This window comes from Cannabis sativa, chromosome 2 (assembly GCF_029168945.1).
Source record: "Cannabis sativa cultivar Pink pepper isolate KNU-18-1 chromosome 2, ASM2916894v1, whole genome shotgun sequence".
In the NCBI taxonomy this organism is placed as follows: Eukaryota; Viridiplantae; Streptophyta; class Magnoliopsida; order Rosales; family Cannabaceae; genus Cannabis; species Cannabis sativa.
The window spans coordinates 20,441,730-20,459,609 of record NC_083602.1 but is presented as its reverse complement, the minus strand read 5'-3'; the positions used below and the strand labels follow the sequence as shown (position 1 = coordinate 20,459,609).

At 32.6% G+C, this 17,880-nt stretch overlaps 1 protein-coding gene across 3 annotated transcripts; it reads right to left on the bottom strand.

Annotated features, from left to right (window-relative positions):
• Window positions 1-1,771: 1,771 nt before the first annotated feature.
• On the bottom strand, window positions 1,772-8,996 carry LOC115719456 (cyclin-dependent kinase D-3). 3 transcript variants are annotated; one of them, XR_004012165.2, is made up of 9 exons: window positions 8,711-8,996; window positions 8,157-8,495; window positions 7,520-7,818; window positions 7,324-7,432; window positions 4,771-4,896; window positions 4,220-4,455; window positions 3,863-4,141; window positions 2,376-2,498; window positions 1,772-2,286 (listed from the first exon to the last, which is right to left on the bottom strand). XR_004012165.2 is itself a non-coding variant. In XM_030648517.2 (8 exons), exons 2-8 carry the CDS (start codon window positions 8,259-8,261, stop codon window positions 2,429-2,431), a joined length of 1,224 nt encoding a protein of 407 aa, XP_030504377.1. In that variant the 5' UTR covers window positions 8,262-8,495; window positions 8,711-8,996; the 3' UTR covers window positions 1,772-2,428. The 3 variants fall into 3 exon arrangements, 1 of the variants encoding a protein (XP_030504377.1); XR_004012166.2 differs by having other exon boundaries at window positions 1,772-2,184; XM_030648517.2 differs by having other exon boundaries at window positions 1,772-2,498.
• Between the last annotated feature and the right edge of the window lie 8,884 nt (window positions 8,997-17,880).

Sequence of the window (17,880 nt, the reverse complement as noted above, 5' to 3'; positions counted from 1 at the left end):
GATGCAAACTTAAGAGTTGTATCTTTTGATTAATTGTATGGTTAAGGGTTGTATCTTTTGATTAATTGTATGGTATGAATTAATATTAATGTACAATATTATGATTATACTCATTTGTATTATACTAAATTAAATTAAACACAATTCATGCAATAGCTCTTTAACAAAAAAAAAAAAACTGTCAGTCATTCATACACTAAATCTTAATAGTACACTTCTTAACCTTCTTCAATTCATAATAACACAACTAACCCTTGAGGTGGATCCAAACAATCAAGATCCAAAATAAGAGGGGGAAAGCTTATAATAAAAACTAAAAAAAAAGAAAACCAGATTTAAAAAAAAAAAAAAAAAAAAAAGATTTTAACCATAAGAAAAAACCCATCGAGTTGCCACAATTATCGGGAAAAAAAAAAAACAAACCTTATGGATTTGACAGCATTTGAACCTTCTATTGAAATTCTTCATCGACCTAGAGATGCGAATCGCAACTTTCAATGGTGATTTACAATCGCATAACCACTGTCCTATGTCACCTCCGAGCTTTCAACAATGGTGGAAAAGTTTTGCCTCAAGCTTTTTAGGTTTAAGTTATATAACATATTTATTTATTTATTTTTGTTTTGTTTTGCAAGTGTTTTTATTTTGATTTTAAGAGGGTTTAATTAATTTTAGGGTATTATTATAAGTTTTAAGATGTATAATGTGGCAGGAGTTAGTTTTAAGTGGTGGGAGTGTTGTGACATTTATTTTAATGACATGGCATGTCATCTGGCACATTACAAGATGAAAACGGAGAGGTACCTACGGAAGTTCCACACTAGTGACAGAAGATATTTTTACCACTAAAAATACGACTTAGGTATTTATTTGCTACTTAGGATAAAATTTAAGTATTTTTGCCACAAATTACTCTTATATTTAAAGGAGAATTTTTAACAAATCGTATATTTTTAGGAGCATGATCAAGAAGTATCTAAAGTTCAGGGACAAAAAATGTTAATTATTCAAAAAAAAAAATAATAATAGTTTTCTTGATGAGGCAGGGACTAAGAAAGCTGTATTTATGTTAATTGAAACAATTTCTCAGCACGCCATGATCATGATCAAAGACTCAAAGGGAGCGATTTGGTCACTAAGGTTAAGTTAGTGAGATACATAACATAACTCTCAAAATCTAGGTTACACATCCAATTTTGCCAATTAGTATTTGGTGGTGCATTAACCTTTATCTCTAAGGGTGTGTTTGGTTTGAGGGCAATGAAATAGAATGAAAAGAAAAATAAAAGAACAATTTTCATTTCCCTCATCTAGTTGCATTTTAATATTACAATTCCATTTAAACATAAATGGAAAATCCATTCCTTATAAAATAATAATAATGAGTTTTTTTTTATCATTTTTGTATGCATGTTAAATTACGTACCCATTGTTACATTGAACTGGGAGTCTGGAGTTGTTTCTCGTTTTCATTTCCTTGTCATCCAACGAGGAGCATTGTTATGTTCTTAAACAAAAAAAAAAAAAAAAAAAAAAAAAGGAGGGGGGCTTGAAGGTCTTGGTATGGTATATTCAACCAACACACTTCAAAATGCATAAAACTGTTTATGGCTATCAGAACAATACAGTATTATACCAACACACTTTACAATGCATAAATCTATTATGTCTCTTAGAACAATGAACAATGTAGAGCTTCTTGGTAGAACAAGGCTCATAATTAAAGTTCTGAGACATTGTTTCACTTGAACATTAGGGCATACATAACTAATTTCCAAATTAAAATTCCTCCAAGGAACTACATATGTTATAATAATCAAATCATTGAAGATTACAAATTTATCGTCCTTAAAGAAAATTAGATACAAAATCCAGTCCCTCCATTGGAAGACTACACAATTAACACACAAAAGCAGTCAAAATAGAGCCATAGACAATGTCTCTAATGGACCTAATAGAAGTAGGTCTTAATCTATACTCAGACAGCTACACTAGTCAGCTCCGTAGTGGGCACTCGACTATTAGTACCAGTCTCACAAGAAATAGTTACAATTCGTAAATAAAAAGGGAAGAAGAAAACTTCCAAATTTTGGATCTTGACTGAGCTATGGTACGAATTCTCTGTGCTCATCATCATTTTTTATTTAATCTGCTTCAAATCTTCTTTCTTTTTTTTTCTCTTTCCTTTTTTTGAAAAAAAAATAATAAAATCACCATCAGTTTTCAGCCCACAAAATCATATATCCTATTATTGCTCTTCAGCACTTCACTGATATTGTCATCGTTCTACGATCAAGTAAAATAGCCAATAAGTGCCTATATACTACATGGTGTCATAGGAGGTAGCAACATAATTTGAAGTAATTGATGCATACCTCGGTAATGTGAACCAACAATGTTATATCCTTAAAACATATAACAAACATTTTCAGCGCATAGATTCTTCAGGGTGTTGGAATTCAAGATCTAGTTTCCTCTTCAGATGTGTTCTATCAGCACTGCCCAATAGAAACCAAAATAAGAAAAACAGAATTAATATTAAACATTTGCTTATCAAAAAGTCAAGCCATCCAAAACAAGCGTTAACATGCTCTTCTATCTTCAACTTAATGAGTAACAAAGCATTTACGCTAATTAAACTTAACGTGTAGAAAAAGCATTAGCATATTTTCCATCTTAAATTTAGCAAGGACAGCGTCACTAAAATACACCTTTTTCGCCTAATTTAGGATGAAAGAGGAACACATTTCGAACACTGGTTTACAATAACAACCCAAACAAAGCGGCTGTCAATAATCTTTCCTTACCAATAAACACTGACCATTGAAAATCTAAGATCTACAACTTTTTTCCCAAAAATTTTATATATATGTATTATTGACAGTCACAACACGTGAATGTATTATTTTTATTTTATTTATAATTTTGCTAAGTAGGAAACTTAAATAGAGACTTCAAAACTTTCCATATATTCAAAAGCAGCATACCACATAGGCATCGTCGTTTCAAATTAAAGCATTTAAAAAGTAATTAAGACAAGCTCTATTTGTCATAATTGAAATGAAACTCTGGCCTACATATTACTATAAATGTAGAAATATTTATTTCTCCTTCGTTAACTAGTTGCAACATATTTAGATACACCTTTTCACAAATGTACAGTACATTGTAGAACTTTGAACGATAAATTGTGAATTTCATATTAAATAAACAAGAAAATGTCACAGCAGAATGAACGGATGAAAGAATGAAAAAAGTCCATAAAGAATTATTTTTCCGTCTCAGATTGAAGAATTATATGATCAATATCAGCAGGAAACAAAACGTATTATTTAATAAAAGAGGAATTGACCATGAAATCCAAAAACAGTAGTCACATTCACAAATGTGTGGCTGTAACATACCATAGCTGTATGTTTCGGTCACACATTTGTGATTGCGATTGATTAATTATTAAGAATAGGCATTTTTAAGACAAATATAAAAGACACAATTGCAATGCTAAGTTGTCATGAAAATCTCATTTATTATTTCACTCCTGCCCTTAACTGCAGATTCAAGATGATGTAATTGTTTAGTCCTGAATAATTGTTCTACAGCCAAACAAAGCATAATCTCAAAATAAACAAAGGGCATTTCATTCAAGGAAAGCAGATAATGCAGCTAACCCTAAAAATCAGCCAGCACGAAATTAGTGATGTTGATGAACTCTTACTAGGAGAGAAATGGAACCTGTCCATCTAAACATATACCAGCAAAATAGGTTTTTTTTTCCAAGCTGATTGTTACGTGCTTTAGCAATTAAGGTTACAGAGGTTAAAACTTAAAACTATTAAAAGGAACTGAGAAACATAAGTGTTACCTGTTAATGGTAGGTCTATTTGGGGGTTTTGCAGCAAATATTGAAAAATCTACTGACATAGGCACATGCTCATTCCTACTTGTATTTTCCCCTGCTGGTTGTCTGATTTCACCTCCTTCAAAACCCTCTGGCTGTGCAGTCACTCTCCTTGATTTTCTTGGAGGTGACAATACAGTTGGACCATCATTTGGATCAAAATCTGAATTCTTAGACTCCCGCTTAGGAGCAGGTCTAGGGAGCTTGTTAGGAACTGTAGGCAAAGGTGCAGAGGTAAAGTACCTACAAGAAACAAATACCAGTAAGGAAATGAAAGAAAGCTTTGTGTCACCAAAACAAAAGAAAACAAAGTCAAAATACCTGTGGTCCAACGCTTGCTGCACAGATATTCTAGATTTTGGATCATAGGTAAACATCTTTGATAATAAATCAAGAGCATCATCACTAGCCATAGGAAACATTGAGCGCAGAGGGGGTGCAGGAACATATTGATATTCCACGTAATCAGGCAGGAAGATCATGTCAGGCCACTGAGAAGATGTTGGAGTTCCAAAAGCAGCAAAGATTTTCCCTAACTGATCAATATCACTAGATCCCTATAGCATATAAAAAGTATCACCAATGGGAAAAGTTTGCTACAAAAATTGTTAAAGCAATCAGCTGTGACATACTAAGCTCTGGCACGCAAAGCAAAAAGGCAAACCGGAAAGCAATATGTGTAGAGGATGAAGTAAATAGATAAGTATAATTTCCTAAGATATGTATATTTGTATATTCATGCAGGCAAATGGAAAAAGAAACAGAAACAGAGTATTTATGACAAAATCAGATCATTTTTATTTATTTATTTTTGCTAAAAAACAAAATCAGATCACGACACAGGAAGAATTAGCATGTCTTCAATAATTCACCTGCAGAAAAGGTCGACGTAGAAGGAGTTCAGCAAAAATGCAAGCTGCTGCCCAAACATCCACTCCTGAACCATATTGCTTGGTGCCAAACAACAACTCAGGTGCTCTATACCATCGAGCAAAGACCTAGCATAAACATAATGAGTTTTTAACTAAGATGTACATCAAAAGTAACTGTAAAGTGCAAATTACAGTGTTAAAGAAAACTATGACCACTTTAAAGTTCAAGTTGATTGAGCTCATATTTTGAAAGAGATATGTCACGTATAATTACCAAATTGGTCATTTCATCAACATTAGATAAGAGAAAAAGTGATGTCAACCTGGAATTGTTTTTTTATTTATCCCAGAAAGTAAATGAACAGAGATTTTTATCGACTGTAAGGTTATAGAAATAGATGTGAAGACAAATGTACAGAATAATAAGAATGAAGAGCTACAATTGAAATAGGAATATAAACATAGGGGAGCATAAATCATACATATTTATAGGAAAATTCTACGGTAGAAGATGCCACTTTTGTCTTTATCAGTAGGGACATCACTATTTTATTTTTATTTTTTTCTTTTGCATGTTTAGGGATATCTCCATTTTAGTAGAGAAAAAAATTTAAACTGAAATTTAAAAAATGTTAAAGGGCACTCATGGTGCCTAGCACTCTTGTGAGGTGTAATATTGCGATTGGTGCAACTTAATATCGAGTCCCAATTATTTTATTTTAATAAATATTATAGAAAACCGTTAACCAATTATAAGGTGACAGACACTTCATCGTAGTTCTAGGCACTACGGGAGCCTCATAGCAATGTTCTTTTTTATATGACTGAGTACATTGTTGTTATAGTAGACATTCCATCTGTTTTCGAAAAATTTAAAATATTCTACAATGCCGATAACAAGGCTCAGACATTCAATTGCATGCATACTTATTTTCTTTATACGCGTGCAATTGAATATTTTGAACTCTTCAAAATTTTTGAAAACGGATGGATGCCTACTACTCTATAACTATAATGTAGACTGTGATATGAAAAAATTAAGTTATAATCTCTTCAAATGCCAAAAATATAGACATATAGGGGAAAAATGACACCCCTACTATAGTGCCTCCTATATTTATTTATTTATATATATATATGAAAATTCATAAGTAGGCATCACTTTTGCCCCTACCGTAGGGGGTAGTTTTTCTTTTTGGCACCTAGAGAAAGCATAACTCGGTTTTGTTTATATGAAGAAGTACATTATAGTTATAATAGGCATTCTACACGTTTTCAAAAAATTCAGAATAATAATGGTACCAAAAATAGGATTCAAAAAGTTTGTTGTACACATGCTTATTCTTTTTATATGGGTAGAAATAATTATTTTGAACTCTGTTTTCGACATCATATATTAGTCAGAATTTATAAAATATGGTGGAATGCCTACTAACAACCTACACTGTCATAAAAATGAAATTCGGATATAATTTTTCTAAGCATCAAATACATAAAACAATAACACCACATTGAACACAAATTTATCAAAACATACATTTACCAAAAATGAAAGTGATTCCTATGCTCATGGGTCTTTTGGTGTATAAACTATACATTTATCAAAGCATTAAGCACAAGCTGGCTCATGTAGCGCAAGTCCTAACACACAAGCTGGCTGGTGGGAAGGAAATAACTAAATTATGAAGGACTTCCATATTGGCGTTACTGTGGGCAGTTTGGCTGGAAAGGAACAAGAGAATTTTCAAAGGCAAGGAAAGCTCAGTAGAGATTTTATGGGAAGAATCAGACTTTGGACAGCGACTTGGGTTTATAGGTCTAAACCCTTTGAGGAACTCTCTTTCCTAGACCTATGTCGAGAATGGAATTCATTGATGTATTAGTTTTTGTTTTCTGTCGATTTTTGTGTTCTGTTTTATACTGTGTTTTATGGTTTTTGTGACACATCGTATTTTTTGTTTACCACAGTTTTCCTCCGCCAAAAGGGAGGTTCTTAATAATATATCGGGGGAGTCTAAGACAAGTGGCCTCGTTCTCTTTTTCAAAAAAAAAAAAAAAAACCTTAAACACAAATTTTCAGACTTTAATGTATAAACAATAACAACAACACATTAAGTACTTTAACATGATACCATCAACAAGTAATGATGCAATCAGAACAAATGCATACAATATCTGAATACCAGCCATTTATAAACTCACAAGACCTCCAGGTAAACTTCACATGATCCACAAAAATACTTCATTGGATGATTACACTCACAATCGAAAATAAAATGAATCAAAGTACTTCTAATTAGTGTATGAAACCCCAAAATCAACACTGGAAAGTTATACTCTTGAAAGTCTTCATAAACTAAACTTCATGATGAAAATAATGTGCTAAAATAGTAACCAACAAAAGCATAGTTCACTCAATGTTAATTACCCAATAATTATATTGCAAAGGCGTCTAAGTAAAAATAGTTATTCTTGGACACTTCAAAAGGCATCTAAATTAAAATAGTTATTTTTGGACACTAAAAAAGGCTACCATGTGTAAGAGAAGAATACCTGGTGCGTGAATCTGCGATCTGGGCTCCCAAATATTCGTGCTAAACCAAAATCTGCCAGTTTAAGCTGTCCATTAGGTCCTATTAATAGGTTGTTGGGCTTCATATCCCTGAAAGGAACACATACAGACATTTCAGAAATTATAGCAAGCATGTGATTGTGATCTCAAATGAGCTTCTGAAGACAATTCTAGTACCTGTGCAAGACCCATTTCTTATGACAAACAGCCAGCCCTTTTAATGTCATTTGAAGGTAAGATTTTATGTCACCGGGTGAAAGAAATATGTTTCGGTCTCGAATAACAGCTTCAAGATCTGTCTCCATAAATTCAAACACAAGATGCAAGTTTCCTTTATGGGGGAATGCGTCAATTAACTCAATTATGTTAGGATCTTTGAGCTCTTTTAGCAGTTTAATTTCTCTAAGTGCTGTAACATTTACACCTTCCTTTTGCTTTCCCAAACGAATTTTCTTAATTGCCACTGTTTGTCCTGTCTGCAAAGTAACCAAACCAAGATTTAATTTGTAAACACTACCAAGCTATGCAACAACAATCACCAAAAGCTATATAAGAGTTGCAAGATGACATTAATAGAGTTATATTTATTCTGCCATTTAGTTACCTAGGAACGTAAGAACTACTAAAAGCACCTCTACAAAAGCCCCCCAAAACCCAAAAGAGCAAGATCTTTCACACCAGACACGACCCAGATATTGCAACCCCAAACTTAAACAAAATCCAATAAGCAATACCTCGAATCCTCAAATTATTCAGCAAATAGATTTAAAAAATAATAATAAGAAGGCCAATATAGAGATGTTGTTAAAATTACCTTGGTATCGATGGCTTTGTAGACGACACCATAAGTACCCTCACCAAGAATCTCACGCTTCAAATATCTATCGGCCACTTTCTTTGTTAGATCAGGTTCTGCCATTTTTTTTTATTATTATTATTCTATGGAATTTGTATACGTATGGGCTAAAGGAATTACTATAAACTGTTCCACTTTTCAGAAAAGAGGAAAAGAAAAAATCAATTATTTCTATAGGCTGTATACAGGATAATTTTTCAGACAAATAATTTTGCCGAGAAAAATTGCACTTGTAAAAGCTATCACCAGCGTATGACCATTATGCAATCTTCCACTGGTTTCCACAAGAACAAAAACCTGCAACAGAAACGATAACTATGAATCCAAACAAAGAAAAAGCACTTTTTATCCATGTAAGGAAAACAAATCCAAAAAAAAAAGACATGTACGAAAACCACACAAGCTCACACACCCAATCGCCCAAAACAGATTCTACAACTTCACCCGATTAAACTACGAATGAAATTATTCATCATACAAATTAAATATTCCACAAATATGAAGCAAATTACCAAAGAAATTCGGGGAAGACGCTGTAGAACCCTAGAGTGTGAAAGCTATGAAAAGGGAGCTGAAGAGCGCGGACAGAGAGAGAGATAGCAATGCGCTATGAAATTGGGATTGGGATCGAGATTGAGCTTGGAAGAGCGGATTTAGCCCTAGAAAAATGAAATGAAAATGATGTAAGAAGGGAAAGAAAGGTTCATAGCCGTAGTGTTTAGTCGGAACGGTAAAGAAAAACCAGAACCACTTCACTCAAAAATCTATAATAATATAACTAGTTTTATTATAAAACCAAGGTGGAGCTGGAAAAATAATATATAATATTATTTAATAATATATAATATTATTTCATTGACCAATCAAAATTTTGCTTCTTTTTAAAATAACTAAAATATCCCTATGACAATTGTAACGGTATCTGTGTAAAGAATTAAACTTCGATTACAGCAAATTAAAATTATAGGAAATTTGGCTTCTAAAATTGCTTTGTGTAATTTGGCTCAAGCTTTATTGACAAATTGGACTCGGGCTCAAGATTTAACATTTAATTTTACGGTTGCATTCCTTACTTGATGTCGATGGTGTTGAAACTTGAGCCAAACTAGCTGAAAACACATTGAAGATTAATGTAGATGTTGTCATTTTTTCAGGAACTGCAACTTATAGCTTTGTAGGGGTGATTAGTGATGAAACTAGCGCATTGGTGGAAGTTTTTACCTGCTGTCGGTCAGGGGTGTTGCAACCCGAAATGGTGGAAGCTTTGGGTGTTAAGGAGGCACTAAGTTAGGTTAAACAGAAAGATTGAAGGAAGGTTGTCATTGAAACTGATAGTCTTACTGTGGTGCAAGCGTTACGTAGCTCTATTCCTATGGTTTCATACTTTGAGAGTATTATTTCTGATTGTAAGATGTTGTTAAATGACTTGCGAGATGTTTATGTAAATTTTATTAGACGTTTTGCAAATAGTGTTGCTCATTTCTTAGCTCGAGCATTCTATTTAGTTGCTGATCGTGTTATCAGGAGTAGTGATGTTACTCTAAATTTTAATCATGTAATCACTATGGATTGCAATTAATAAAGATGATGAATTTTTTTCAAAAAAAAAAATTATAGGAAATTTACATGTACACATGATTTTGCACCATTGTAATGTCTTTTACAGTTTTTGTACTTGTATAGTTTTTGTATCATTTATTAAGGTTTGTTCCTATTTATTGAAGATAATTTTGTAGTATAATTAATGGGTAAGAAAATTAATGCATTTTGTGCTCATAATTTCTACTTCAACGATTTTTTCACTTTTAACAAATAAGTATTTCATGTATTTTTAAGTCATTATATTTAATATAGATTAGTTTACTTTCGTTCTTTCACATTACCTTTTTTCATTATATTGTGTGGTAATAGAGTTTTATTTATTTTATTTTTTTTTTGTTATTTTATAGGTTGTTTTATGGAGGGCCTACATTTACAAAGAATAAATTGATAAGTTTAATTTTGAATATTATCTGTTTGATATTGATTTTTAGCAATTTAAATTGGGGTGCTAGGATGTTGTTACTAGCCAAAGGGTAATACCTTTGGCTAGTTATACCTAAAAAATTTGTTGGTTTTTTGGTTCTTTAGTAATATTGAGCTAGTGATATGGGTGGTGTGTTATATTTTAAGTTTGTATATTAATTTTATTTTGAAGATTGTCATTCTAATATAATTGTATTTTTTTTATTTGGTGTTGTGATATTTTTCAATTTCGCTAGCTCTGGCAATAACTATTAATAATGAGAAGGTATTTTTCAATGCGATGGGGTGCTATTTGAAGACGTTATAGCTTTATTGTCTAAATTTCTAAAGGCAGTTTTGTCTCATGGGGCTCGCGATAAGAATTTTACAGCTCATGGTTTGGCAAAACATGCCCTTCGGTTAGGCGATGAGTTATCCTGGTTCGAGGAGGTTTCACTGGTAGTTCTGATTTGCTGCATTGTTAATTATGTATGACTATGTTCAACACGTCAAAAAAATCATATGAAATTTCACAATACTCGTTCTTAAAATGGATACACCCATGAATTATTATCTTTTTTAGATATCCGAAAAAAAATTTAGCTAATTTTTTTTCATGATCATGTACGTTAGAATTATTTAAGACATCTTGCAAGATTTTAAGAAATTCAAAAAATTTAACACGCCAAAAATAGGGTTCAAACATAGTACTGCACTCATGACTATTTTTAAACAATGCTTCTTATATTGTAAATTATTTTGAATTTTTAAAAATTTTATAAGATATCTTAAATAATTATAACTTACACGAAAATGAGAAAAAAATGAACTAAAAAATTCTTCTAAATGTCAAAATAAGTAGATGGTACATGAGTGCATTGTAAAAGCACCCAAAATTATATGCAGTATAAATTTCAAACAAATATACTCCTTTTTATATATAAAAAAAAAAGTAAAAACTAATATACATAAAAAAGAAAAATTAGATGACTTAATTACTTTATTTTTCTTTTCAAAAAAAAAAATACTTTATTTTTCTTTTCAAAAAAATTAAAAATAAATATTAGTGTGACATGTTGTTGGGAATATTTTACTAGGATCTAGATTTACTTACAAACATGTTTCATTAACTTCCTAAATATGAATATCTCTAATACGATGAATTAAACACATAAGAGTTTAGATTACCTTACATTGGTTGCAGCAGAATAATATAACTCCCTCCGCTTAGACCTTTAACCCTTGTTCATTTCTGTCGCAGAGTATTATCAAGATCTAAGCCTAGATATCTTTTTCTCTTTCAGGTTGGTTACGACCGTTTTCCGCACTATGATTGAGTGCTTGACTTGCTATGTGTGGGCATGGCACTCTATCACTATGGACGAATTTGATGAAGAACAATGAATGAGGTTTTAAAATACTATAGAAGGTGTCTCTCATCTACTAGTTGTCAGATAATGAAAACTAGGTTTGATTTGGTTGAAGTGAATAGTTGGATGAGATAAGAGCATCATTTTCCTTATATAGTATTTCAACTACGGCTTAGGTTTGAATTATATGGATTAAAAAACGAATAAAATATTGGACAAAATTACACACTAAGGCCGACCACTTAGTGGAATATTCTCTGGTTACAATTTTGCCATTTTATTTCAACCACTTATTCTTCTTTCAATAATACCATATTTTCCAATTTCAATCTTATAAATGCCAAAACTATCTATTTAATAATTATAAATAATTATCAGATAAGATTATTATTTATATTATTTATTAATTTGACCATACAAGGTCTCTTAAGTAACAAATAGACCCCAAAACTTTTTTTTTCTTCACAATTAAGCCCTTACTTAGTAAAAATTCATAAATAAGACATAGTCTAATTTTAGAATTTTAATTGATTAATTTAAACCAATTAACTGAGTCTGCAAACAGTATTATCTCAACTAGTGAGGGGACCATGGACCTATATAACCGAGCTTCCAACAAGTAGATCCAGAATTTACCAACTAAATTTCCTAATTTATTAATTTCTCCTTGTGCCACTATAGATTCGAAATCGCACTCTCAATTATATAGAACGCTCTATATGTACCAAGATATAGATACGTTATGATTATCTATTGTTATAATCTTAATAGTCAAAGATCCTCTATAGATGATCTACACTGAATAGGGACAAATTTATCGTTCTACCCTTCAATGTATTTTATCCTTAAAACACTTAGCTACCTATACATGATATTTCAATAAACTAATATAATTACTGAAATAAGGCCTCAATCATTTATCTCTATCAAGCCAAGCTCAGAGAAAATTATCGTTTCACTTCTAAATACTTATAGAAGCTATAGATTCCATATCTACGATTAGCGCTCTCACTCAATTGAACTACCATGTTCCCAAGATGTAAGTATCCGCCAGAACCATTGGTTAACTTTCAGGAACAACTTGAAGAACATAAATAATACAGTTAAGTTGAACTTAACCATATTAGGATTAAGATCTATAGACCTAAGATCAACCAGTGATATTGACTTAGAAAGATATAACTATAAGTTTGTGATATCTTATCCAAGTTCAATATTGGTCCAATCCAATGTATACTCCATACATCCGATACTGGTAAACTTTGTCAATGCCCTCGAAAGGACATAAACTTATCCAAGGTGTAAGTATACCTTATCGTGGATTATCATGTCAGTCTAAATCCAGTGAACTGACAAATCATGGGACTTAAACTTTTGAACATATAATCATGATTATGTTCCACTGTATTGACGACACTATAATCATGAATAAATATATATATATTTTCTGGACTTAATAGAATTTATACATTAAGTATAATCATGAAATAAATCATGTAAATCATGCAACATAAAATGATTTCTAATCTTTATTAATTAGTAAATCTGATTATATTGAAATGGGTTTTATTTAGGGCAGAAAATCCAACAAACTCCCACTTGCACTAATATAAAACAAAAAGTGCATTTCAAATGATCTCAACACCTTGATATCCAGATCAAGTGTCATATGTAGTATTATCTATGTAATAGGATCTGACAGGTTGTATTCAATATAAACTTTCTCCGCCATTACATATCCTTAATCACAAAATCCTTGATATTGTGAAATTCCTCTCTATATGTCTACTGCTCTAGGAAAACTAGATTCTTTACTTTTTGGCAACTACTTCTGTGTTACTCAGGAAGTTACACTAGTAGTTAATTCATAATTGGTACAATGCATGTGCATTCTACCACAAAGTCCACTAAGGCCTGGCCATTGATTGATGTTCGAGGTTGGAAAGTAATCTCGTACTAACCCAGCTCTATTGCCCACTTGAGTAACCATCCACAAGCGTCTGCTTTTGCAGTATTTGGCATAATGGTTGATCAGTGTACACTCGAACAAGAAGAGCTTGAAAGTAAGGCCTTAACTTTCTTGTTGCTAGAATCAGGCAGTATGCAAGTTTCTCTATCAATGGGTACCGGCCTTCGGCCTCAATGAGTCTTTTACTAATGTAATAGACCGGGTGTTTTATGTTGTTCTCCTCTCTGATCAGCACGACACTCACATCATGCTCTATAACAACTAAGTATATCCCCAGTTCTTCTCCGTCCAGAGGTTTCGAGAGTACGGGAGGCTTTGCAAGTTGCATTTTTAGCTCTTGAAAAGCTTTTTCACATTCCCTCGTCCACTCGAATTGCTTATTTTCTCGTAGGATGTTGAAAAATGAAATACACTTATCTATTAACTTTGACACAAATATGTTGAGTGCGGCAATTCGACCAGTCAAACTTTGAACTTCCTTAGTTCTTGTGGGAGATTTCATATCCAAGAGGGCTTTAATCTTCTCTGGATTGGCTTCAATTCCTCGGGCATTAACAATGAAGCCCAAAAACTTTCCTGAGCTGACTCCAAAGGAGCACTTTAAGGGATTTAGTTTCATGCTATACTTCCTGAGGACTTTGAAGCATTCGTTCAGATCATCTATGTGCCCCCCAGCCTTCTTGGATTTGACGAGCATGTCATCCACATATACTTCCATGTTTCATCCAATCTGGTCTTTAAACATTTTGTTTACCAATCTTTGGTATGTGGCTTCTGTTGGGTTTTGTGTCCTAAATGAAACTCATTTCAATATAATCAGATTTACTTATTAATAAAGATAAAAAATAACATTTTATGTTGCATGGTTCACATGATTTATTTCATGATTATATATATAATGTATGAATTTTTTTTTAAGTCCAGAACATATGAATTTGTTAAAGATTATAGTGTTGTCAGCACAGTGGAATATAATCTTAATTAATTGTTCAAAAGTTTATTCCCTAATTTTTCAGAACACTGGATTTAGACTGACATGGTATAATCAGCGATAGGTATTCTTACACCTTGGAAAAGTGTTATGTCCTTTCCAGGACATTGGCAAAGTTTACCAGTATCGGATGTATGGAGTATACATCGGAAGGGACCGATATTGAACTTTGATTAGATATATTAAAACTTACTGTAATATCTATTCAATTCAATATCACCTGTTGATCCTAGATCAAATGACCTTAATCCTGATATGGTTAGGTTCGATCTCAAGAGTACTATACATGTTCTTTGATTTGTTAGTTAAGCCTACTTTTGGGTTAGGGTGACACGTACATTTTGAGAACATGATAGTATAATTGAGTGGGAGCGCTACCATAAATATGGAATCTATAACTTCTATAGGAACTTAGAAGTGAAACGATGATATCATTCGAGCTTGGCTAAACAGAGATAAATGGTGGAGATCTCATTTCACTTTGCTGAAATATCATTTATACGGAGCTAAGTGTTTTAAGGATAAAATACATTGAAGGTGTAACGGTAACTTAGAGCCTTTTCAATGTAGATCATCTAGTAGAGGGTCATTGATCACATTAGGGTTATAACAATGGATAACTAATGACGTGTCTATATCATGGAACATATAGAGCGTTTTATATGACAGAGAGTGCAATTCCAAGTTCTAAGTGTGGATTCAATAAGGAATTAATAAGTTAGGGAATTTACTTGGTAAATTCGGTTCGACTTATTGGAAGCTCGGTTATCTAGACCCATGGTCCCCATACTAGTTGAGACCATACTGCTTGTAAGACTCAGTTAATTGATTTTGATTAATCAATTATAATTCTAAAGTTAGACTATGTCTACTTTTTGAATTTTCACTAAGCAATGGCAAAATTGTAAAGAAAAGAGATTCTAGGTTCATTTATTAATTAAGAGACTTTACATGTCTAAATTAATAAATATATTAAATGGCAATATTATTTAATAATTATTTTCAAGTTATTAAATAATTAGAATTGACATTTAAAAGGTTAAATTGAAAAATTGGCATTTTTGAGAAAATGGGAATGTAAAATAACAAAATGGGAAAGTTGCAAAGTGAGGCCCAATTCCCTTTTGTATGGCCGGCCACATGCACAAGAAATACCATTTATAGTTTCCATTATTTTAATGCCATACAATTCTAACCTAAACCTAGAGGGCATTCTATAAATAGAAAGTGTTGGCTTCAGGAAACACACACACACAACTTTTGATCATTGGTTTCTCAAAAAAGCCACACGCCTCTCTCTCTCTCTCTCTCTCTCTCTCTCTCTCTCTCTCTCTCTCTCTCTTTTCTTCTCTCTAAATTTCGAAATTCCTTGAGTGATGAGTAGTGCCCACACACATCAAGTGGTATCTCAATCATAGTATGTAAGACTATGTAAAATCTGCATCAAAGAAGGAGAAAAGAAGATCCAGATTCAGATCTTGATTATGCTCTGCTACAGAAAGGAATCAAGGGCTAGAGATCTGAATGGAAGGAGTCATAATATTCCGCTACACCCACTGTAAGGTTTCTTAAACTTTATATGTGTTTAATTTCATTGTTTTAGAATTCATATTAGGTTGTTAATCAAACATACTTGTTAGTAAATCTAGATCCTGGTAAAATAATTCCAACAGCTTCAACATTTTTTAGACCAAATGGCATGACTTTATAGCAATATAGACCCATATCTGTTCGGAAAATTGTATGTTCTTGGTCTGGTGGATGCATTTTGATCTGATTGTACCTCGAATAAGCATCCATGAAGCTTAATATTTCATGTCCGGTTGTTGCGCCCACAAGCTGATCCATCATTGGAAGTGGAAAACAGTCTTTGGCGCATGCTTTATTGAGGTTTGTGAAATCAATACAAACTCGCCATTTTTTGTTTGGCTTGGGTACCAGTACGGGATTAGTAACCCAAGCTGAGTATAAAGCTTCAATTATGAAATTATTGTTGCGTAGGTTTTCTACCTCTTCTTTTAGGGCTAGTGCTCGCTCTTTCTCCAATAGCCTTCGTTTTTGTTAAACTGGTCGGAAGTTGGGATCAATATTTAGGACATGTGAAATTACAGAAGGATCGATTCCGACCATATCCTCATGCGACCAGGCAAAAACGTCCAGATTTGCTCTCAGAAATTTTATCAATGCTTATTTTACTTCGAGCAACAAACCTTTTCCGTTTTTTAGCTTTCTGGTCGGGATATATGGATCAATCTCGATCTCTTCTAATTCTTCCACAAGTCCAACATTGCTGCTTGGGTCCCCAAGTCGAGGATCCACATCTTCATCCCCGCCTTGGGAAATTCTCTACTTCGAAATGTTTTTTCCCTTGTCTGTGATCTGGCTGGAGGATACTTGTTGGGTTTTATGCCCTAAATAAAACTCCATTTCAATGTAATCCATTTTATTCAATATCAATAAAGAAACAGAAGTATTTTTCATTCATTTGTATGTTTTGGTTCATCTTATCAATTGTTTGTCTATTTGATTTATAAATTCATCCAAACCCTTTTCACATATTTGATCCTTTTTATTATGTTGTCAACACAGTGGAAAGTAAACATGGCTATGTGATTAAAGATTCCTAGATTTATCAGAACACTGGGGTTTTATTGATATGATAATCTACAACAGAGTTTACTTGCATTTGGAGAAATGCTATGTTCTTTCCAGAGCATTGGTTAAAGTAAAGCTTAGGTTGGATGCATGGAGTATGCATCGGAAGGGACCGATATTGAACTTTGACGTAGATTTATTAAACTTACCGTAATATCTATTCAAGTCAATATCACCTAGTTGATCCTAGATCAAATGATCTTAATCCTGATATGATTAGGTTCAATCTCAAGAGTGTTACTCGTGTTCTTTGATTTGTTAGTTAAGCCTACTTTTGGGTCAGGGTGATACGTACATTTTGGGAACACAGTAGTGCAATTGAGTGGGAGCGCTAACATAAATATGGAATCTATAGCTTCTATCTGGAAAATAGAAAGTAAAGGATGATTTCCTTCGAGCTTGACCAAACGAAAATAAATGGTGGAGTACTCATTTCATTTAGCTGAAATATCATTTATACGGGGTTAAGTGTTTTAAGGATAAAATACATTGTAGGGTGTTACGGTAATCTAATCCCTTTACAGTGTAGATCATCTATATAGAGGATCATTGATCAAATTAGGATTATAATAATGGATAACTAATGATGTGTCTATATGGTGGAACATATAGAGCGTTCTATATACTGAGAGTGCAATTCTAAGTTCTATGCGTGGATTCAACAAAGAATTAATAAGTCAGTATTTAGGATGT

Excerpts from the sequence above, each read along its gene's own strand:
- LOC115719456 (XM_030648517.2), bottom strand. The coding sequence starts at position 8,261 with ATGGCAGAACCTGATCTAACAAAGAAAGTGGCCGATAGATATTTGAAG. Across the intron at positions 7,819-8,156 it reads ACAAAGCCATCGATACCAAG|ACAGGACAAACAGTGGCAAT; the intron begins GTAATTTTAACA and ends GTTACTTTGCAG. Across the intron at positions 4,142-4,219 it reads CAGCAAGCGTTGGACCACAG|GTACTTTACCTCTGCACCTT; the intron begins GTATTTTGACTT and ends TGTTTCTTGTAG.